The following is a 22,318-nucleotide window of genomic DNA, read 5'->3' as shown; positions in this document are numbered from 1 at the left end:
CGGGCTCATAACCAATGAAACGGATAAACCAATAAGGCGGTTAACTCCGAGTCGGGGAAGTCGGGGAGTCGATTATCCGGACTGCACGAGGCTATATATGAAGAAGAAACTTAGATTATACGGAGGGTGACAATGATATCTATAGACACTGTAGATGGTAGAATGAGTGCTTGGCTATCTAAACGAGTGTGTGTGTCCGTATATGAGGGATCTGTCGGCCTTGGTAATCGGACAAACTATTGATCCACCTCGACTTTCATCAAGCCGCATGGATATGTAGTCTGGCACTTTCATAATTCAAGCTTTGTTGCGAATTTCTCGGATACGAACTCTCAATTGAAAATCTAGGGTCGATAGCTTGAACTACAGGCAGCTGAATTACAGGCAGTTTTTTATATGAAAACCGCCCTGAAAACGCGCAAAGCATGAATTGATCGATTGTCCGTTCCCCGCGCCGAAGTAAACAGTACCGACAACGTCGACCGGCTTCTATACCAAAGCGACAAGCATGGCCAGCGCCTCATCCATATCAGTTGGCGACAGCAAACGCTTCTCTGCCTCAAATTTCCCATCAAACCTACGCCACAGCCAGACCGCCAGGCCTTCTTCTCCCCAGACCCCCCAACACCAACTCCGCTCGAACAACTCCTCCTTCGCAAGTACCTCGTCCGGCTCGTCGTTCCGCAGTGAAGAAGATGCTATTATATTCGAATTGGGCTCGAGATGGCTCCGAGCAGGTTTCGAGGGCGAGAGTACACCCATGTGTACTGTGGGGTTTGGTCCGGAGGAATCGAGAAGAACGGGTGATTACCGGGGATGGTTGAATTATGGGCCGTCTACCGAATGCTCTGTTAGTCCTGAAGAGTGGGCGAATTCATATGAACTATGGGGAATGGATCTGCGAAAGGTGGACTTGGGTCTTGTCGAGGATAAGATTGAGCGGGTGGTTCGCGAGACATATAACAAGTACCTGTTAACGGACGCGGGGACGACACGGCTGGTTCTTGTTATGCCGTCTCTTATGCCGCATCCATTACTGGCGTCTGTTCTATCGACCTTGTTTAACCGCTGGCGGTTTCCAAGTATCACGCTCCTACCAGCTGCAGTCATGTCCGCGACAGCTGCCGGAGTACGTTCAGCAACGGTAGTGGATCTGGGCTGGGCCGAAACTACAGTGACTGGCGTCTATGAATACAGAGAAACCGCACACAAACGCAGCACTAGGGCAATGAAACACTTACTCCAAGAAACAGGTCGATTCCTCACCCAGCTCACCTCCAGCACTCGAGACCCAACAACAGACGAACTCTCCGTGAGCTTCGAATACTGCGAAGAAGTAGTCACCCGCTTCGCCTGGTGCAAAACACACCAAGAAACTGAACCAACCGACCTCCCAAACACCGCCATCTCTATACCTTCCCCCTCAAACCCGGGTTCCGAATACATCGACGTCCCCTTCCTCAAACTCGCCGAACCAGTCGAAAAAGCCCTCTTCGCCCACGGCATCCCAGAGTCCGACCTCGACGACGAGGAAAAACCCCTCCCTCTACTCCTCTACAACACCCTCCTTGCTTTACCCCCCGACGCACGCGGGATATGCATGTCCCGGATTATATTCGTTGGAGGAGGCTCGCACATCCCAGGGATCCGCCAACGCATCCTCAACGAAGTTAACAGGCTAATCAAAACACACGGTTGGACACAAGTCCGCGGGAAAGCCGTTGAGCGCCAACGTACCCGCCTCCAGGAATTGTCCCTTACTCCAACTCCAAACCCAAGCACAAACACAAACCCACCATCAACGGCCCCATCAACAGGAACTACAACACCAACGCAAGAACCCACTGCCACCGCATCCCATACACCGTCAATCGACGATGAAGGAGATAACGAGATCGACTTTGTCGAGCAGAAACTCCAGCGCAATCGCGATAGAGACTTCAAACCGCCTGTCCAGGGTATTCTGCGAGAAGTTGAGTCGTTGGGACCTTGGGCTGGTGCGAGCCTTGTGACGAGTTTGAAGATTAGAGGGATGGTAGAGATTGAACGCGAGAAGTATTTGCAGCATGGGCTTGCGGGGGCGAGTCGAGATTTGGAGCATGGGTATGTGCCGGATAGGAGGTCGGGATTGAGGACTGGGGGTGATCGGTCGAGTTGGACATTGGCGGGGTGGGGTTGATTATGCTGGATTATGGATTACCTGTTTTAGCGTTTGTTGCGAGTTTGATATTAGATACCCGAATGATAGGTTTGGAATTGGTATATTTTACGATACAATCATGCATTCAGCCCAATTAGTCTGGTTTAAGAAGACAACTATTAGTACCAGGTAGTATGTACATAACAGGGATCAAGCAATCGTCCCAAACTTATAAGTAGCCCAGTTAATCGCTGGAGCAGTATCCGGTGCATAAACCTGGTACGGCGACTGTCCCCATTCAGGGTGGTTGATCCCATCAATCCAACCCTCAGGCTCAATGACCAAACATCCATACGCATTAACACTGCTAGCACCCTGGCCTTCATTCCGCTTATCCTGCGACGGCTTAATCGGGATAGAACCATCCTGCCCAGGACACGTGTAGATCTGGACGGCTTGCTGGTTGCTCTTGACTTCGAGAGAGATACCCGTAGTGCTGGAGTTTGCGTGGAGAATGGAGACAAGCGAATCCTGCGCGGCGGATTGAGGTGGACGGTCGACGATGAAGCAGTTATCGTAACCTGTACAGTCTGTTCCGCAGAGACCTTCAGCGTCTTCAATGTCCTCACCCACAAGTTTACCGGCGGTAAAGTCGGCGCTGCCGTTGTAGGTGCTGTGAACATCGAGGATGGTGCCGTTGGGGATTAGAAGGCCGTCTGTGCCGATGTAGCGCCTGGACAAAGGTAATTGCAGGAAGGTGTCGTCTAGGATGTTCTCTTCTTTGAATGCGTTCAGGTTCCAGTAGATGTGATTGGACAGCATAATCGGGGTCTTTTCGGTCAGTGCTAGCGAGACCAATTTGGTTGTCAACAGTGGCAGACCGTCGGGGTTGTCTGGCGTGCGGTTGTTGTCCACGGTAAAGGTAGCATGAGTGACAATATCACCCGGAAAGTCTTCGAATCCGCGGTCTAGCAAGGTAAAGGTGACGGTGGACTCCGAGTACGTAGTGACGGTCCAATTGCGCTGGTCGTAGCCCACATAACCTCCATGGAGAGTGTTGAGACCTTCATTCTCATTGCTCGGGATCTCGTATTTCTCCCCGTTCAGGACGAATGATCCGTTCTTGATCCGGTTGGCATACCGGCCCACCACGGCACCGAAGTAGGTATGGCTCGTTTCGGTGTCCGTCAAGTAGTCCCTGGGGTCATCATAGCCCAACACAATATCCTGTTGGTTGCCGTCGCGATCGGGTACGAGGACAGATGTCAATCGCGCGCCGTAAGGGATCAAAGTAGCAGTAATGTTCTCCGCTTTGATTGTATAGGCCTTGAAGGGATCAACAGCAGGTTCAGGCTCAGCAGTTTTCGACGACGGCGCACCAGACAGAGTCACAGAGCTCTGCGCTTGGGCCAGCACGGGCAGTCCGTAAAGGACGGTGGAAAGATAGGACCCGACGTGCATTTTGACACCAAGAAGCGCGGTGACTGTGAAGAAGATTAAACAATATAAGAATAGAACACGCGGCGAGAATCGCGCAGGACAGAGTAAAGCGAGCAGCCGGGGAATGCGCGAGCGGGAAGAAGGAAGGGGGTCCAAGGGCATAATATATAACCTCTCATATAGCGTGATCCGGAGAATGTCACTGCATGCTGACCAAACGCGGAGGCAGGCCGAGGGATAAAGAAAGCCTCTATAGGAAGGAACGGTTGCTTGGTTGGTTGATTATTTCCCGAAGCTGATAGGGGAAATTTGTGGACGCAGGAAAGACGTGGGGAGAGTGCCTGAATGCGGGTAAAATGCCTTTAAGATTATTTGATTCAATTCGTTCCTTCCCGTTTTGTATAGATGTTCGCAGTCCAGCGCTGCTTTCCGATGGTTGGTGATTTCCGGGGAAGGAGACATGCCGTATTAATGCCTTATATAGAAGGCAGAAACATGAGTGCGGACGCTAGCCAGATGCGGAAATTGCGGGGGACGCCGATCTTCGTGCTTCGTTGTTATTTCTTCCTCTCGACACAGCGCAGGATAGCAGTGCCTGTCCTTATCACGAGCCTTTCCATACAATATCTATCGAGTACCTTATGCACAGCAAGTGCTGTTTCTTGACTGACAGAGGTGCACAGAGCTGCACTCGTGGACATTGCGTCTACCGTACAACGGATCAAGTATTTTCCCCGCTTACCTAACCAACGCGTCCCCTCTTCGACTGCCCGATCGGGAGACGTGTTTTGGTGATTGCGACCGTTGTTGATGTTGTTGACGGATCGAGATGGCTTGCTTTGGATGGGCTTTGGTGCCTCGAGAATGAACTATTTTGGCCACTACTTTTGATTACCAATACTGCCCTCTGTATCCGGACGCGGCCGCAGTCGCCGATGATCCGCCTTAGATTCCTCGCATTTCGACATGTCCTCTCGCAGCTCTAGCTCTTCTTCGGACATTCTTGGACCTGCTGGCGACTCCGAATACCTACTCTCCTCCCCCACGAAACCTCTCGGCGGTCGGCAACCCTTCATGTCTATGTCTCCGGCCCCTAATTTCAAGTTCCTGCAGACGCCAGGCTCTGTTAAGGGCAAGCGTCAGCGCCCGAGTCTCAGCCCGTCGAAAAGTGCGCATTCCATCCGGTTCGACGATGTCTTGCTACCAGCTACTCCAGCGCTTGCGAAATTGGCCGGAGGACAGCCCATGTCCTTGTCTCCGGAAAAAGGTCAGGGTGAGAGCGGCAATCCGTGGAGAATTCGAGTAACGCTGGAGGCGACGCAAGATGAAGAAGATGAGGCGAATAACCAAAAAAGCCCTACGCGCAGGGCATTATATCCCTCGACGACCATGACGACCAAGGTGCCCCTGAAGGATGAACGCGACCAACCCGAGCCAACCCCCCGACGACGCAGAGGCCGACCGAGGAAGACGGAGATTCAAGCACTACCCGATGCGACATCGACCCCAGCGAGTCCCGGACATACACCAGGTGCCAAGGGCGCCAATGGACAAAGCAGACCACGAGGGCGACCACGCAAAGGTACGCCCGTGCCGGTCGAGCGGCAAATGGAAGAGCAACCAACGCCGGTTCCCGACCCCGAACAATCTAGTCCGTTAAACCTTGAACAACCAACTCCGGTGCCCGCACCTGGACGACAGCGAGCTAGTTATTTGAACGTCGACGAGGAGGAGCAACCGACTCCAGCTTCCGTACCCGATCAACAGCGATACGATCCTTTTAACCTCGAGTCGGAGGACCAGCCAACTCCAGGCCCCGAATTTGAACAACGATCTAGCCCATTGAATTTTGAGCAATCAACTCCGTTTCCCGACTCTGGAAGAAATCGACACAGCCCGCTAAACCTCGAGGTGGAAGAGCAACCAAATCCAGATTCAGAACTCGACCAAGAAAGATATAGCCCTTTGAATCTCGGCGCAGATGGCGATTCCGAAGACGATGAGCTACCGGATGCTCCGTTTTCCGCCTACGAAGAAGACGAGACGATGCGACCAGACCCGACGGATTGGAATCGGAGTTCCCCTCGAGTGACTTTTGCTGAACCTGCGTACGAGACGCCGGATGTCGGTGCCATAGACCGCGATGACGATGACGGGAAGCTACACTCGACGCCGTCTAAAATGCCGTCTTCTGTTCGCCAAGAATCAATTCAAGAACCACTTGATTCGTCCCCAGCAAACGCATTTAATGCAGGCCGTACACCTCGACCACCACGCCTCTATCCTACGCCTACATCATCATCGCTGGTCGATGAAGAGAATAATGAACAAGACAATCTGGACGAAGACGCACCAAGTAGCGAAATTCATGATATTCAAGGCGACGCCACGGATAATCCAACGGACGATAATGATGACCCAGCACACGAACATCGTGATCCTACGGACGAACACCGGGAATACGATTCAATTGTGGAAAGTGAAGGGTTCAGCATGGTCTCGTTGGATACTTTGCCATCAGCCAAGCAACATGGGATCAGCACAAATTCAGACCGTGCCAAAGGACCTCTCCGACCTTTTCTTCAGCGCGAATCAATCGGCAAAAGAGAGAAAGTGAAGCGCAAAGCTTCCTCTATAAGCAGCAATCACAACGAGAGTGTACGCGCGAATGCATCGCCCAGTTCAGAACCTCCGCGAAAACGCCAGTCTCGTTCTCCACCTAAACGACAGTCCCGTTCACCTTCTCATCGACGAAGATTAGAACAGCCTGCGACACACTATGAGGCTTCTGAACTACATGCACCTCCGTCTCCACCGGCTGAACTCCCTGCGCCGATCCCGGCTGATAAACGGCCTAGACCGGTCACCCGGCTGGCTAGGATTGTCCGTGCTGGTATGGCACTTGAGGGTGCCTTCAGGCAGAACCCGGAGGTAGAGAAACGACCAGATAGCAAAATTGCTATTGAGGAACCCAAAAAGCGCTTGGAGACCGTGTTTAGTGATCTTGACTACGATACCCAACAACAACTACGAGCGGGTCTAAGCCTTGGCCAGGAAATCGCAAAGAAGAAAATACAAGCTGAGGTAGAAAGGGAAAAGGCCGAACAAGAAGAAGCTGCCAGAAGTGCCGCCACGCCAGATACCCACGACCAACACGAGGACCAGGGATCAGAAGATGAAGAGCAAGATACCTCAGAAACCCCGCTCCAACAAGATCGGAGATCGGTTCAGGATACACCTGGGCCAGAAACTGCGATGAAACGACGAATGGCCGAATGGCAGCAAGAGAGAGAGTCCATCAGTCATGAGATTGACAAAGCCAATTCGAGCAAGGTCATTGTTATTAATAGCGATGATGAGGCACAGCAGAGTCCCGAACGTGGTAGGGCCTACCCTGCATTCGACATTGGAGGGCCAGACTCAGATTCGGGGTCTGATTTCGACCAAGGGCCAGAGTTGGAGCCAGCTTCAGAAGGCAATCTGCCGGAAGATGAGGCAGGCTATCCAGACGAAGCATACGAGGCAGACGAGGTAGGGGATGAACAGGAAGATGCAGAGGTAGAGGAACAAGAGGAATACGAAGAGGAGGAACAACACCCGCAGGCGCATATGCAACAACCGGAAGAGGAGGAAGAACAATATTCGCCAGAGGAAGACGATGACGGATACTCGGACATCTGGCAGCAAGAAGCACAAGAGCATAGCCAAATATCGCATCAATCTTCCACACATCAAGGTTCCATGCATCAAAGTTCCATGCATCAAACCTCCACACGTCATGATGAAGACGATGCTGGCTACAGACAGGAGTCTAGCCCATGGAAGGATGATCGATCAGCTGCCCCGAGCGAATACGGCGCATTTTCCCCGGCACCTTGGACTCACCAGCGGGAAAAGGTACCCTACCTGGGAGGCCAATCGCGAGTACGACAATTACGTGAACAGGAGGTTGACATGTCGATGTTGCTTGGTGCATCCAACACCCCAAATCATTCTCGCTACTATTATGGGAGAAGCAGCCCCTTGAGCGCGGCCAGTGCACGGCCTTCGCAGCGGGAGGCACCCCAGTCTTCCCCGCGATACGCCGAGAATGGGGTGCATGACCAAGAGCAGCCGCTATCGGAATTGGGACTGGTGTCGAGCCCTCTCAAGCACTCGGACGACGATGCGTTCCAGATTGATCCGACCACCAGAATTGAGCATGAGAGGATGCAATTTGATAGGCGGCGGGATCAAGAGGAGGAAGACTTTGAATATTCAGATGCCGCCGTAGCCGAAGAACGCTCTGTTGACGGAAATGTGGAAATGACTCCACAACCTCCGCGACCCGCCAATCCCGCCAATCCTGATGTTCAAGGATCGACCTGGTTCCAAAGACTGGCCTCATTAACCCCCGGCTGGCTGAAAGCACCAATAAGAAGGTCTCCTTCGCGACCAAGTCGCGTGAGTGAAGAATATGAGGACTCAGATGATGACCCAGTGAGCGACGATGGCTCCGCGGAGGTTGCGAACGCGCATACCCATGGATCCGACAGGGCAGACGTGGAGGAACAAGATGAAATGGAGCGGAGGTTCAGAAGCTCTCGACGATTCACCGAGTGGAGACAGTATGAAGAACCGCAGAGCTCCCCCGAGTCACGCGCCGCTCAACAACCCGACCGCGCATTTTCCGCCCTGGGAGAGGAGAGCCCTGTGCGGGCCCGACCGCTGGCGGTGTCTGGGCATTTCAGCGACGAACACTATATTATCCTCCGACGTCTGTACCGACTGGCAGCGCACTTCCCAGAACGGTTCCCATACTATCCGGCGCCCGGACGCGACCAGATTATTGGTGACTGGATTTGGACGTCAGACGGCCGACATGGCGTGCCCGTTACCGAAGGTCAGTTCGCGGTGATTGACCAGTTTGTGCAGGAACTGGCCACCGGCGACCTAGACAGCGGCGGGACGGGCCAGATCGGCTGGACGGAGGCAGACTTACACCGACGACTGATCAGCGTGATTATTGGCGAGAAGATTAGAGCAGAGAGAAAAGCAAAAACAAGCGGAGGCGACATGTGAGCACTACTTTTGGCTATTGACCGACGTGGCGCCGCCGTTTCGTGTTTGAGTTGGCCGGATTGGTCCATAATTGCTTTCCTCCCCGATGTTAGCGGCGCGCCGGTCGAAAGACTATTGGAAATGGCGCATGCTTGGTGTTTTCATTTATTTTATTTTTTTTCTCTGGGGAATATCACATATTCGGGCTTTTTTACAGGTGGACGACTTTTGATTTTCTGTTATTATCTTTTTTTGTACATGTACAGTGTTGGCGTGGAATTGGGATGCATTTCTTATTCTTGGCCTCTTATCTTTTACAGGTTAGCATTGGAGTGATTGCTGTATATACCTCGATTCTGGTCTTGTCCTATGTCATTGAACATCACATACATGGCGACATACACATGCCCAACTTTCCGATGGCTTCCAACTATGCAAATAAGCAAGAACCCTATTATACCTGGCAGATACATAACATACCTGACAACGCCAGTGCTCAAATTGATCGCCACGTTTTCACGCCCATCGAGCCTGCATAAGTCTCGATTCGTATCGGGCCCGGCGCGACAACCTAATGATTGCCCAACTAGACCACATACTCTATGCTCCATGCAATACGGAGTAACCAAGAACTATGGAGTAGAAACAAGAAACTAAGGCCCTGGCGGCGGGGATTACCCACGCGCTGCAGGCATTAGCCTGGGAGATCCATAGACCAAGGGAGGAGAGGGGGTCGGCCCCCGGAAACTAACCACGTATACACACGGAGAATGGAGTACGTACACCAGTGATAAAAGTAGAAGCGCTGAAACGCCAATGTCCCACGCTTTCGGTCGCATTCGTGTAAGACAAAAAGCGAGGCTCGTGATACATCTACTTATATAAACCTCCATCCCTTTTCAAGAACCAAGCTTTTTACAAGAACAGACCAAGACCAACCAAGCACGAATCAAGAATTCCATCCAGCCAGTCAATCAGCAAAATGCGCGTTGGAAACAGAGTCAAACATATCTTCAGCTTCTCATTCACCAATCGTCGACCTAATCGATCAATGTGGAAAGAGAAATCCCCGGCCGCTGTCACCGATGATTCCTCCTCCTACTCAAACGACTCGGACTCCGACGATGCGATTCACATTTCCGAAGACGAAGGCTCAGATCCCTCAGATGTCGATGTCGACGACGATGACGACGAATATGCATCGCCAAGTAAACGCGTGCGGATAATCAGCTGGAGACTTGACAATAACAAGATGGTTCCCGGACGATGCCGGTGGACGCTGGAACAAGAGAAACGGTTAAAAGTTGCGCAGCAGCAGCTGGCAAGGTGCCAGAAGGCATGGAGTTCGGAGCAGGAGGTTTGGTTGAAGCATGTATGTTCCTGTCCTGCCCCTTACTACCACATACTTGTACCTTTGTACACCATGGTACGCAATAAGTATGCCGTATGGAAACATGCTAACACATACATCTATGCAGATCGAAAAGCTGCACGAAGAAAAAGCCGCACATGAGGACTTTGTACATCTGCGCGCAAAACAGCAACAAGATGAGCGTGTTCATTTCCGGAAAGCGTTGAAGCGTCGGGAACAGGAACAAGGGGATTTAGGGACAACAAGTGATGAGGATGAAGGAGGTCTACGGAGGAACCAGAGTTTGAGTCGCTTGAGGCGGTTACGGAGGTTTTCATGATTTATGCTTTCTTTTTCTTTTCTTTTCTTTTTGCATTAGAACATAGCATTACGGATTGCATGTATATAGTTTAGGATGCCTATATTCTTCTATTTAGGCCTGGCTAGATGATGTCTGACAACTAGGGTATACCCCACGGGCAGCAGTGACCATGGAGCATCCCGTCGCTAGAAAAAGCATTCGACGATGCCGGAGAATAGCCGTCAATGACAGATGTCATGGTTTCCGGGAACTTTTAACCCGTTTGAGAAACATCACCACGCGGGGTTTCTTGGAAAATACAAGGCTATTTGGTATGACAGAGTGCATCTTTACATCAATATCAGCGATGGTTATCTTTACAATTCGTAGACAATGCTATTTTGGACATTGAACAGTTAGTATTCGACTACGATGCCGCGAGACGGCTCGCGTGGGCGATTGCGATCGTATGAAGCTTGTCTTAATTGTCGGTATGTGTTGCTTACCTTCTTGCATCAGTATAGATCTAATGTCAGATATCCAGACGAAAGAAAACGCGATGTCCGGCAGAGAGGCCAGTGTGCTCGAGCTGTGCTCGTCTCAATCAGACATGTCTCTATACCTCTGGCCGGAGAGCGTCGCACCAATCGGTAGGACATCTCTGTACATGGAACGGGATATGGTGTTGATGTTTTTGAAGGAGGACAGGCTTGCGTCGCTGGAAGAGAAGGTTGATTATATCATGAAAGGATCTAGGTAAGCATCTTCCGATACTATGAAGAAGGCTTCTAACAATTCCAGACCTCATGATGAAGATCCATCTCCTGCCAAGTCGTCATCAAATTCACTCCCCAGCGAGTCGAACTATGCCCTCGACAATCTACTTGCGCCTGAGCTCGGCTTCGAAGGCCCCGAAGATTCAAGTCTGCATATCTCATCACTTACCGTTGCCAAAGCAGTAGATCTCTACTTCCAGTACTGCCACCGACAGCCGATTTGGTGTTTCAATTACGAAGACCTTGAGGAAATGGGTTTTCTGCCAAAGGAGCTTGTCTATAGTATCCTCACGCTGACGACCCGTTTCTGCGCCGCCCACGACAAATCGCAGTTCTATAGCAACACGGCGAGAACATTGATCATGCTTCGTGTTGCAAGTGGCACGGTGGACTTGGAGACAATTGAGAGCCTATGTCTGCTCACATATTCGCTCTTCATGGACGGAAACGTGTCCCTGGGTCAGTTCCACCTGGGGTTCGCGTTTCAGCTTTGTCTTACGGCCATGATCGATGTCGAAGCCGCTTCACCAACCCAGAGCCCTCTATCTCAACGGAAAAAGAGAGTCTTCTGGAGTCTTCTGTCACTAGAACGGTCGTACGGCCACCAGAACAGATTACTTAGACTCTCCGCTGAGCCATTATGCCCCTGCTGCGTTCCAGACAAGACAGAAGACGACGAGACCATGGGCTGCTTCGACCCCGAAGTCGACATATGGAGTCTATCCTCCCACTTCGGCTGGGTCTGGAGCAGAGTGCGAACTTACGTCTCTGACTGCGCCCATAACAACCTCAAAGAACCTTGGCGCCACGACTCCATGTACACAATGATCCTCTCCGACCTGACATCCGCCGAGAACAAGCTCTCCCAGAACCACCGCTACGACTCGGTCAAGTTCTACGAACGAACAGCACCTGAAGTCCGTCTCAACAAAAGCTACTGGGGCCCCTGGCTGAAACTTCAATTCACGTACCACTGCATCCTTACCATGCTCAACCATCCGTTCCTATATATCGTTGCGTCGCAGCATAATCCCAATTTAGCGATTCCAAATGCATTCTGGAGAAAGTCGAGTGAGTTGGCGCTGCTGCACGCTACATGGATTGTGAGGATCATTGATATGGTGACGGAGAAGGATATGAGGCTTACAGAGGCTTTCTTTGGGCATGCGGCCGCTGTTGCTGCTACGGTGCATCTTTATTATTGTCGGGCTGCGGATCCGAGGTTGAAGTTCAAGTCAAAGACGGATTTGGCAAAGTGTCGGAGGTTTTTGGAGGGGTTTGTGGAGTTTTCGCCCGCTTGTCGGGCGTTAGTGAGTACAGCAATGTCTATTAGAAAGGGATTTATGCTGAACGTCACAGGACCAAACGCTGGAAAAGATAATACATATGGCATTCGGATCCGAGAATGTCGACTACGACTGGACACCCTCCCGAATCTATCTCAGCGTTAGTCTAATGTGGGACATCCTACGAGCGAACTGCATGCCCGAGTCACAAGAACCTTCTACAACCGGCCTCCTCCATCCATCCCTCACTCCCACCGCCACACGCGAAAGCTCAGCCCAAAGTTCATCCACATTAGAAATAATCGTTGCTATGTCCCCAGAAGTCACTGTAAATACCGCAGACGGGGGACAGGCAGCGCATATGCCTCCCAGGGTCCGAAACACAACAGCGGCAATGACGACTCCGGCGCCATCATCTCCGGACATTGACCTCAGGGGAGAGAGATTGGTTGTGCCGAGTGACAATCTTATGCTGAACACACCTTGGCTGTGGACTGACCCGAGTCAGTTTGGGGACGTGGATGGGGTGAATCGGCAGGAGTTGGAAAATAATATGGATGGGTTGTTTACGTGGTGGGATTTGGGGAATTTGTAGCAAATTATTATAGATTTATTTTCTTCTCTACATGGTGTGTTTGTGCGTGCATAGTATTAGATGCAAAAGTCGCTATTATCTTGTTCTCATTAGGTACATCTCAATAAACATGAAGCAAATCCCGTCTTCTAAAACTATATCTTACTCTGCCGCGACGAAGTAGCCTTCAGCGCAGTACTAAAACTATCCCGTTCCTGGAAGGTCAATTCCCTCCTCTCCGGACCACCACGGCTTCCGTCTCCCTTGAAGGTATCATCCTGTGACTGATTCTTGTACTCCGTCGGGAACTTCCACTTCTCCAACAAGTCCTGTGGGAGGCTCTTGTCGAAGCATCCGACGATGTACTTTCCGATGTTTGGCAGGAATTTAAATGCACTGTAATCATCAGTCAGCATGATCTAGGTAATGAGGTAAGGGGGGTATGCTTACTGTCCACTTCCACCAGTCGCGATGAACAGGTTCTTGTGATCAGGGTGATAATCCATGATGAAATCACCGGAAGGCGTATCATTGTACCAACACAATCCCACCCTCTCGAAGCCTCGTGGCTCCAAATCTGGGAAGATATCCTTCATACCGGCATGGAGTCGCTTAATCCCATCTTCGGGAATGAAGTTGGCTCTAGCAGAGGGCGGAGCGTTCGGAGGCGCGGAGATGTTGTTTTCACTAGACTGGGTGTACCCATAGCCATGGCAAGCGACTTTCAGGATCCCGGTACCGTCGTGAGGCGGGAAGCAGAAGAACCCGGTAGACAGGTTAAAGTAAATAGGAAGGTCCTTGAGCCTTACCATTTCTTCGGGAGTAAGGCGCATGTAGCCCACGATCTGCGCGGCCGCGATCATGGTATTCCACGAGGGAATGAGACTCGCCGACCAAGCACCAGTCGCGACGATGAACATGTCACCTGCGATGCTGTTCCCGCCACTCGTGCGAACAGCCTTGACAGTCCCATCGGACCTCTTTTCAAAATCCGTAACATTCCCATTTGGCCCCGTGATAAATGAAACCCCAGCATTAACACACCTCGCCGCGAGCCTCTGCGTCGCCAAACCTGCATCTGCCCACCCAGCACTCGTATTACAAAATGCGTCGAACCCCGGAGACCCCAACTTTCCGGTAAACCCAGGAAACTCCCTCTTCGCCTGCTCCGCCGACGGCACACTATGCCACGGTTCCCCCATCTTCGTCAACACATCTCTCGTCTTGCGACTATACTCTTCCGCCATCTCCTGCACGGGCTGCCCTGGGGACTCCTTCTGCGTAACCCATAGACAGGGCGTTTGATGGAAAGCTTCTTTAAACGTCGGCGTAAGCCAGAGATCATAAGCTTCTTTGGCCATGCGGGCGTAGACTTCGTCGCCGTAGTCGAAGCGGATTACGCGGGAGATGTCATTGGAGGAGCCGTCTGGGACGGGGGGAAGGGCGCGGTCGAGGACGGTAACATTTTGGTAGCCTTGTTGTTTGAGGGTGAGGGCTGTGCCGAGACCGAAGATGCCGGCGCCGACGATGATGATTTTTTGGTTCTTGTCGTTGGTCATTGTTAAAGATATCGGGAGAATTGATGGTGAAAGTAGGTTACTTTTGGGCGGACAGGCTTTATAAATCTACAACATGCTCGATCTTGCACGCTCAATTGGAGTACGTACCCCCCGCAGAGTCGGTGAAAATTGGGGACGGAAAAAAGTAGCTAGTTGTCAAATCAGAGCTTCGGCTCAAGCTATCAAACATCCACCTTAGAAGCAGACCCAGCTTTTCCAACACTGTTGTCTGGTCCTGCCTGTCCCTTTCCTGGAAAGCATTACCCAAAAGAGTAATCAATATCTATCATGCATCCGGGCCCATAATACTCAACATCCCGGGACCCGTGCACATGACTTGTCCGCGCAGCTATTAATGCACAACAATCCCGTATCCAGCAATAATTTGACCTCGGGATGGTAAGCTCTTGGGTCTCGGATGGTCTCCGAACCGTTTTGAACGGTTCCACCGGACCGGGTTAGGGCTGTTATCCCCCCGCATCCGCTCACGTGAGCGGCTCCGGTGTAGATGGTGAGATAACTGTTGGTTGTTCGTGTTTGTTCTATTTTGGTGAAAATATGCTTCTTGGGATTTATCAATACCGTACTGGAGATAGTGTATGGTTTGCATGATGGGGTCTATTGTGGGATTCCCCGCGCCCGCGTGTGTTGAGATAACGAGAATTCGACAACCAAATCACTCTGATACTAACAGACGACGTAACAACCAAGAGAAGAAGGATACCCCGATATACTCCTATTTCTGGGCCCGATGCTCAACACCCTTAACTAAAGATGCCTGAAATGTCCCAGATCGAGACGAGATTAGTCAGCAGGATGGCGATTCCGAAGGATTTGCCGAGTGCAACCGACGCATATTGAAACATCGCACTCTCGTTTTGATGACTCTTTCCAAAAGCTCCGATAATGCTCCTCCAACTTGTACAAGGCCTTGAAGGTCTCAATGCTTCTACGATTTTCTATGGTTCCATAGCGCTCGTGCTGCTGCTAAGCCTAGTCTTTGCGGCTATCGTCCGAAATGGAAACACTTCTAAAACACGCAGATCACTTCGACACCTGCGCAAACTCGGCCTATCCAGCAGCAGCAGCAACATGACAGACCAATATCATCCCAAATACGCCATACCAGAGCACACCGCAGCCAATGGTCCAATCCGCATCAAATCAATCTACATCCACCCGGTCAAATCATGCGGGCCCATCGAACTGAATCGGGCCTTACTTACCAAAACCGGCTTCATGTACGATAGATGTTTCGCAATTGCAGCCGAGACAGACGGTAAATGGCGGTTTATCAGCCAACGAACTAAGCCGGGGATGGCGCGGATTGAGACCGAATTGTGGCTTCCGCACGAGGGGAGTGATTCGTCTGATGTGTTGGTGAAGGCGGGTGGGTGTGTAGTTTTGAGATTTAGGGATCCGGATGTTCCTGATTGGTCTAAGTGGTTCGAGACGTTTTTTTATACGGGTGATTTCTTTGCAACACCTGAGGTAGCTGTCGTCGTGCCTCTCCAGCCTGTGGATAAGTTGAAGTCCAAGACATTCAACATCCACCGCCGTGACACGAATGGTCTCGATTTGGGGCAGATTCCGTCTATCGCAGCAGCGCTGCCTAAGTTGAAGAGATTCCTTGAAATCCCGGAGAGACAACCATTCACGCTCTTGAGATGTACACCCGAATCTCTCCTCCGTACGGATTTGAATCTCGCATCGCTGGAAAACATCGGTTCGCCGGCTGTGCATGGCTACACGGATCAGCAACCAGTCAACATCAACAGCTTATCATCGGTACACGCTGTATCCACTCTCCTGCCAAAGGAAAACCAACCTATGAATGCACTTCGTTTCCGCGCAAATATCTGGGTTACAGGTGCTCCTGCATACGCAGAGGAAGCATGGAAGCGTTATCGCATCTTACCCAAACCGGGAAACACAGAACCACGGGCTGATGTAGCACCGGCATTATCCGTAGTCTGCCGCACGTCTCGATGCACAATACCTAATGTCAACCCAGACACGGGCAAATTTGACGCGGACATCCCGCCGCCAGAAAAGAAAAAGGGTAAACCGCAGCCCAGCACGACTTTGGTGGAGTATCGGATGGTCGAAACGGGAAATAAAGCGGCACTTGGATACTTGGGTATGCATTGCGTGCCGGAGGATCGGGACTTTAGAAAAGCTGAGGAACAGGGGGAGGGATTGTACGTTGAGGTTGGGGATGAGATTGAGGTGCTTAAAACTGGAGTGCATGTTTATGGGTCGACGGGGAATGATTACTAGAGTTGCGCTACGATATGTTAGATTTAGACTGCACATACGCTCTGGTTTGAACTCCTATACATATGCAGGGAATTCTGATACCATCCCAAGAACTCGCGATAGCATGAAATGGTCTTCTGAAGTGATTATTTGCCAAATTGGGATTTGGAGTCCATATACCCACTTTAACCCCTCTACCCGCTCTATGGAAATCTTGATCATTCTCGGTAAACGCTCTCCCGTCCAACCAAATCACGCATAGCAATCAAATGATCCAAAAACGGCATAGAACCATGAAGAATCATTGACGAGGCCCGTTTTTATTGGCTGGGAATGAAACCGTTATCAACTTACGGGCGAATACCCGATCACGGGGTCGGGAGGAACCCTCATTGTATACTATAGGAGTTGGGATACCCTGACTCCAAGGCGACTATATCAAGGCCCAGCACGCCCAGTGAAAGTCAATAATCAATCATCATCAGTTTCAACTTCGGAAGCATACTCTTCAATTGTTAACTACCACAATGTCCCTCTGGAAGAACTACTTCGGTCTTGGACCAGTCGCCTCCTCCGGCGCCACGCCCACCGACAAGGAGACTCTCTCCAGAGCCCTTCCTGCTTCCTGGTACACCTCCCAAGAACTCTACGAGCTCGAGCGCCGCTCCATCTTCTCCCGCAAGTGGATCCTTACCACGCACGCCCTGCGCCTCGTCAACACAGGCGACTGGATACAGTACAAAATCGCCGGATACCCAATCGTTCTCGTAAAAGACCGCCAGGGCCAGATAAACGCCTTTCACAACGTCTGCCGCCATCGCGCCTTTCCCGTCGTCACCGAGGAATCAGGTACCTCGCGAATCTTTGCCTGCCAGTACCACGGCTGGTCCTATGGTCTCAATGGTAAGCTCGCCAAAGCCCCAGGCTACCAAGATGTCGACGGCTTCGACAAGTCCAAGAACGGGCTCCTCCTGATCCACGTGCACGTTGACAATAATGGGTTTATCTGGGTGAACCTGGATGGCGGCGAGAAGCCTGAGATTATGTGGGAAGATGATTTCAAGGATATTGATCTGCAACCAAGGCTCAAGGATTTTGATTTTACGCACTATGAGTTTGATCACACATGGGAGTTGGAGGGAGAGTATAACTGGAAGATTCTGGCGAATAACTACAATGAGTGCCAGACATCGCACCCGGATACTCCAGTGTTGGCGGATCTGAGTGCCTACGCTGCTGATGCAAAGCTGGAGCAGATTGAGCGGGAGCTGAAGGTTGCTAGCACTTACTATTTCCCCAATGCGAGCATGACTGTCTCGTGAGTTCCCTTCCTCCTCTTCCTTTACCCAGTCTGTTATGATCTCATGCTAACCATGAAGACCCCACTTCTTCTCCATGCAACGCTCCGTCCCCATCTCCCCCACAAACTGTGTTATGAAATACGAAGTCTACCGCAACAAGTTCTCCTCCACCGAAGAATTTGACCTTATCAACCAAGTGTATAAACGCATCATGTCCGAAGACAAGGACCTCTGCATAAACACGCAAAAGAACCTCAACAACGGCGAACTTCATCCGAAGATGGAGAAGAGCCCATTATACTTCCAGAATACAGTGCGGGAGATAGTCACCGAGCACCGTAAGAAAGAGGAGAAAGAGGGGAAGGAGATTTGGCCTGCTAGGCAGAGGTTGCCGGAGACGACGGCTGCGGGGGTGAGTAAGGAGGATGATGAGTTTTGTAGGGAGTTGGATATGACTGGGAAGAAGGGACAGAAAGATGTTGCTTCGGAGGGATGTGGGATGGAGGGGTGTTGCTCGGCTGGAGGGATGGGGGGTGGTGCTAGTGGTAGTCTTGTTTATTAGGTGTTGGATTTGGGATTGTATGATTTAGCTATAATTTGGTATCTCGTTTTGTTTTGTTTCATTTGCATAATGAATACCACGACCAATACACATGTTTGTACATTTTATGTCTTACATCTTCAGCAAGCTTCGTTTGGAAAGAGAATCATTTGTATTCCTATACACAACAGAACTACTATGTTCCACAATATACTAGTAGTAATTTTGAGAAACCACAGAGGTTTTGCGAAGATAGCAGTAGCATTATTCAGAAGCAATTTGAGCACTATTTGACAATCTGTCCGTGTTTACAGCCGTTGATATTTTCAACCCTAACAAGACCACTTTAGCGATAATAGCAGCGACACTAAACATACCGCAATACCTTAACTCAATTAAATCCCACACTTTATCTCCATCCCAATATACGACCAGCAAATACATGTTACATCGGTACACCGAGACCCCTCCAACATGCAGAGCCCATGCGGGGTAACGCACCGCGCTGTATAACCCGTTCAGGAAAAAAGAACCCCATTCCCATGCACGGTATACTTATCCGTCCCCACTGCCCTCGTACATCTAATACAATCACAGCTCAGTATAGCACCATGATAGACATCTCCAAGAATATCAAATGACAACTACAAATAACGATTATACCAACCCCATCCACATACTTCCAACAACAAATACTTCCCTATTCTTATCCATGATAACAAAACCATGCCACCTAAGACAATCATAATTGGCGCCGGCATCGTCGGCGCAAACCTCGCCGACGAGCTCGTCTCTCGTGGATGGAGAGACATAACCGTCATCGAACAAGGACCTCTCAATCTCCCCGGTGGTTCGACTTCGCATGCGCCCGGGCTAGTTTTTCAAACCAATGGCTCGAAAACGATGACGCAGCTTGCTCGGTATACAGTCCAGAAGCTGGCCTCGATCGAGAAAGATGGGCAGAATTGCTTTAACGACGTTGGTGGGTTGGAGGTTGCTACGACACCGGAACGGGCTGAGGAACTGAAGAGGAAGTATGGATACGCGAAGTCGTGGGGTATTGAGGCAAGGCTCTTGAGCGCCCAGGAGTGTGCTGAGGTGTATCCGCATTTGAATAAGGAGGTTGTGCTGGGTGGGCTGCATACGCCCAATGATGGACTGGCACTTGCTGCGCGCGCGACACAGTTGCTTATCGAACGGACTCGTCAGGCTGGTGTCCGGTATCTTGAATTAACGCCCGTTACCGGTATTGAACAGACTAGTGGCCATGTCACAGGAGTGACAACACCCAACGGTACCATCCCTGCGGATATCATCATCTCCTGCGCCGGCTTCTGGGGCGTCGAGGTCGGCGCCATGGCCGGTGTCTCAATCCCCCTACTCCCACTAGCACATCAATACGCAAAAACAACCGCTGTTCCGGCACTCGCAAGTCGAGAAATCAACACGCTTCCCAACGGCCGCAACGCAATCCTCCCTATCCTCCGCCACCAAGACCAGGATCTCTATTACCGCGAGCACGGCGAGCAGTATGGCATCGGGTACTACGGTCATCGTCCAATGCCAGTTCGCGCGGCAGACTTGGGCTTAACGCCAAAGCACATTGATGAACAGAATATGCCATCTCGTTTGCAGTTCACGGCGGAGGACTTTGAGCCTGCGTGGAAGGCTTCGAAGGAGCTTTTACCGGCACTGCGCGAGACTGAACTTGCCGACGGATTCAATGGCATCTTCTCATTTACGCCAGATGGCGGCCCGCTTATTGGGCAAGCACCAAGTTTGGATGGCTTCTATGTCGCTGAAGCCGTATGGGTGACACACTCCGCAGGCGTTGCAAGGGCTGTAGCGGAAATACTCACAACAGGCGCATCTCAGATCGATGTCGCAGAATGCGAGCTATCCCGCTTTGAAGAAGTGCAAATGAGTCGGGAATATGTTGATGAGACATCGCAGCAGAATTTCATCGAGATATACGACATCCTACACCCCCTACAACCCAGAGAATCCCCCCGCAACCTCCGACTCAGTCCCTTCCACACCCGGCAAAGGGAGTTGGGAGCATCTTTCCGCGAAGTTGGAGGCTGGGAGCAGCCGTCCTGGTACGACGCAAATGCAGAGCTGCTCAAGAGCCTTCCAAATGAGTGGAAACCCGTCGAGCGAGATGCATGGTCTGCGCGGTTCTACTCGCCTACCGCTGCGGTAGAGGCGTGGAAGACACGCAATGCGGTTGCTGTTTATGATATGACCACGTTTCATCGGTTCGAGGTATTTGGTCCGGGTGCTGTCGATTTGCTGCAGCGGTTAGGCACGGGTGATGTCACTGCGAAACCAGGGACTATCACCTATACTCTTTTCCTGAATGAAGATGGCCGCATTCGTAGCGACATTTTCGTAGCTAGACTCGACACAGACCTGTTCCAAGTTGGCGCGAACTCTGTTACCGATCTAGCCTATCTCACTCGCGAAGCACGCCTCCAATCCCAGCACTCCCCGGCCCAATGGGTCCGAGTCCGCGACATCACCGGCAACACCTGCTGCATCGGCCTTTGGGGGCCTCGCTCTTTCGATATCATTAGAAAAATCACAGCAGATGACTTTTCCAATAGCGCCCTTCCATACATGCATGTGAAAAAGGCAACAATCGCCGGCATCCCGGTCACAGCATTGCGCAAGTCCTACGTCGGGGAATTTGGCTGGGAGATCCAGACCAGTGCTGAATATGGTCAACGATTATGGGACGCTATCTTTCACACAGGAAAACCGCATGGACTTATCGCAGCTGGCCGCAGTGCTTTCAATGCGTTAAGGCTGGAGAAGGGGTATCGCACTTTTGGCACCGACATGACCGCCGAACACGACCCATTTGAAGCTGGTGTTTCTTTTGCCATTGTGGATAAGAAAGTAAATTATGTCGGTAAAGCTGCCGTTGATCAGCGCTCTAAACGACAACCAGCTCGGCGGCTACGCTGCCTCTCTATCAACGACGGTCGTTCCATGGCCCTTGGGAAAGAGCCCGTATACTATAACAACCAGGTTGTCGGGTATGTCACCAATGCAGCGTTCGGGTATACAGTCCACAAGCCGATTGCCTATGCCTGGCTACCTGTGGCTGTGACCGATGGCGAGACCGTCGATATCGAATACTTCGGGCGCAAAATCCAGGCTACCATCACATCCGAGCCACTGTACGACCCGCAGATGAACCACCTACATGGCACCAGCCCCATTTCCGAGCCTCAGAAACCATTGAAATCTCGACTATAACCGCATACGGCAGTCCGGTGCGGGGAGTATCGCAGTCCATGGAAGGCGGCGCTTTCCTGCGCAGCGCACCATATCTTCGCCCACGGCTTTCTCCGTGGCATCCCGAGGAGACCCGTTTTTACGACAGCGCATTGAAAGTTCACGCTAGAGCAGACACCCTTGTCTTGTACTTTGACGCAGCCGGGACGGTCATGGCGCTGAGAAGTGAAGAAGTACCTGACAAGCTGTACGAAGATCCGAGGCAGTGCGGGAGGAGTTTCCCATGAAGAGGAATTGGAATTCTGTAAACTCTGATTAGGTGTGAGCATAATTGTGTACATAAGAAGTGTATCAATCACATCGTCGTTAGTTGTCATCTTCCCGGCTGACAGGTCTTATCGGATCGTCTATCTCCAAGATAGGCACTTGGCATCTAATTGGCTTCTAGCACAGACTCGTTCGTATCTTTGGGGTCGTTCTGAACACGGACAGAAAGAGAACTGCCAG

General features: G+C 51.3%; 9 protein-coding genes across 9 annotated transcripts; 7 read left to right on the top strand and 2 right to left on the bottom strand.

Moving 5' to 3' along the window:
* The first annotated feature begins 307 nt into the window (after positions 1 to 307).
* Positions 308 to 2,524, top strand: EURHEDRAFT_413550 (putative actin-related protein RO7). Its single transcript, XM_040782197.1, has one exon. The coding sequence runs from the start codon at positions 509 to 511 to the stop codon at positions 2,177 to 2,179; it is 1,671 nt and encodes a 556-aa protein (XP_040638015.1). The 5' UTR covers positions 308 to 508; the 3' UTR covers positions 2,180 to 2,524.
* EURHEDRAFT_378586 (aldose epimerase family protein) lies at positions 2,351 to 3,601 on the bottom strand (the record flags this gene model as incomplete). Its single annotated transcript, XM_040779085.1, has 1 exon — positions 2,351 to 3,601. One exon carries the CDS (start codon positions 3,599 to 3,601, stop codon positions 2,351 to 2,353), a length of 1,251 nt encoding a protein of 416 aa, XP_040638014.1.
* A 572-nt stretch (positions 3,602 to 4,173) lies between these two features.
* Positions 4,174 to 9,141, top strand: EURHEDRAFT_413548 (putative AT DNA binding protein). The gene has a single exon (XM_040782196.1). It carries the CDS (start codon positions 4,547 to 4,549, stop codon positions 8,639 to 8,641), a length of 4,095 nt encoding a protein of 1,364 aa, XP_040638013.1. The 5' UTR covers positions 4,174 to 4,546; the 3' UTR covers positions 8,642 to 9,141.
* Positions 9,142 to 9,417: 276 nt separating this feature from the next.
* Positions 9,418 to 10,418, top strand: EURHEDRAFT_102792 (uncharacterized protein). The gene is made up of 2 exons (XM_040777661.1): positions 9,418 to 9,992; positions 10,099 to 10,418. Exons 1-2 carry the CDS (start codon positions 9,603 to 9,605, stop codon positions 10,309 to 10,311), a joined length of 603 nt encoding a protein of 200 aa, XP_040638012.1. The 5' UTR covers positions 9,418 to 9,602; the 3' UTR covers positions 10,312 to 10,418.
* A 286-nt stretch (positions 10,419 to 10,704) lies between these two features.
* On the top strand, positions 10,705 to 13,055 carry EURHEDRAFT_531661 (putative C6 transcription factor; the record flags this gene model as incomplete). The annotated part of the gene is made up of 4 exons (XM_040787192.1): positions 10,705 to 10,763; positions 10,817 to 10,909; positions 11,074 to 12,358; positions 12,408 to 13,055. 4 exons carry the CDS (start codon positions 10,705 to 10,707, stop codon positions 12,927 to 12,929), a joined length of 1,959 nt encoding a protein of 652 aa, XP_040638011.1. The 3' UTR covers positions 12,930 to 13,055.
* Positions 13,056 to 13,063: 8 nt separating this feature from the next.
* On the bottom strand, positions 13,064 to 14,467 carry EURHEDRAFT_387301 (NAD(P)/FAD-dependent oxidoreductase; the record flags this gene model as incomplete). The annotated part of the gene is made up of 2 exons (XM_040779707.1): positions 13,064 to 13,304; positions 13,359 to 14,467. The coding sequence occupies 2 exons, from the start codon at positions 14,465 to 14,467 to the stop codon at positions 13,064 to 13,066; spliced, it is 1,350 nt and encodes a 449-aa protein (XP_040638010.1).
* A 778-nt stretch (positions 14,468 to 15,245) lies between these two features.
* Positions 15,246 to 16,954, top strand: EURHEDRAFT_413545 (MOSC domain-containing protein). Its single transcript, XM_040782195.1, has one exon. It carries the CDS (start codon positions 15,374 to 15,376, stop codon positions 16,745 to 16,747), a length of 1,374 nt encoding a protein of 457 aa, XP_040638009.1. The 5' UTR covers positions 15,246 to 15,373; the 3' UTR covers positions 16,748 to 16,954.
* A 299-nt stretch (positions 16,955 to 17,253) lies between these two features.
* Positions 17,254 to 18,589, top strand: EURHEDRAFT_458376 (aromatic ring-hydroxylating oxygenase subunit alpha; the record flags this gene model as incomplete). Its single annotated transcript, XM_040784498.1, has 2 exons — positions 17,254 to 18,044; positions 18,106 to 18,589. 2 exons carry the CDS (start codon positions 17,254 to 17,256, stop codon positions 18,587 to 18,589), a joined length of 1,275 nt encoding a protein of 424 aa, XP_040638008.1.
* Positions 18,590 to 18,868: 279 nt separating this feature from the next.
* EURHEDRAFT_413544 (GcvT family protein) lies at positions 18,869 to 22,285 on the top strand. Its single transcript, XM_040782194.1, has 2 exons — positions 18,869 to 22,113; positions 22,171 to 22,285. Exon 1 carries the CDS (start codon positions 19,295 to 19,297, stop codon positions 21,830 to 21,832), a length of 2,538 nt encoding a protein of 845 aa, XP_040638007.1. The 5' UTR covers positions 18,869 to 19,294; the 3' UTR covers positions 21,833 to 22,113; positions 22,171 to 22,285.
* The last annotated feature ends 33 nt before the right edge of the window (positions 22,286 to 22,318 follow it).

The sequence above is a fragment of the Aspergillus ruber genome (assembly GCF_000600275.1).
Source record: "Aspergillus ruber CBS 135680 unplaced genomic scaffold scaffold00017, whole genome shotgun sequence".
Taxonomy (NCBI): domain Eukaryota; kingdom Fungi; phylum Ascomycota; class Eurotiomycetes; order Eurotiales; family Aspergillaceae; genus Aspergillus; species Aspergillus ruber.
Note: the sequence above shows the minus strand (reverse complement) of the source record. Positions and strands in the feature narration are given on the sequence as shown.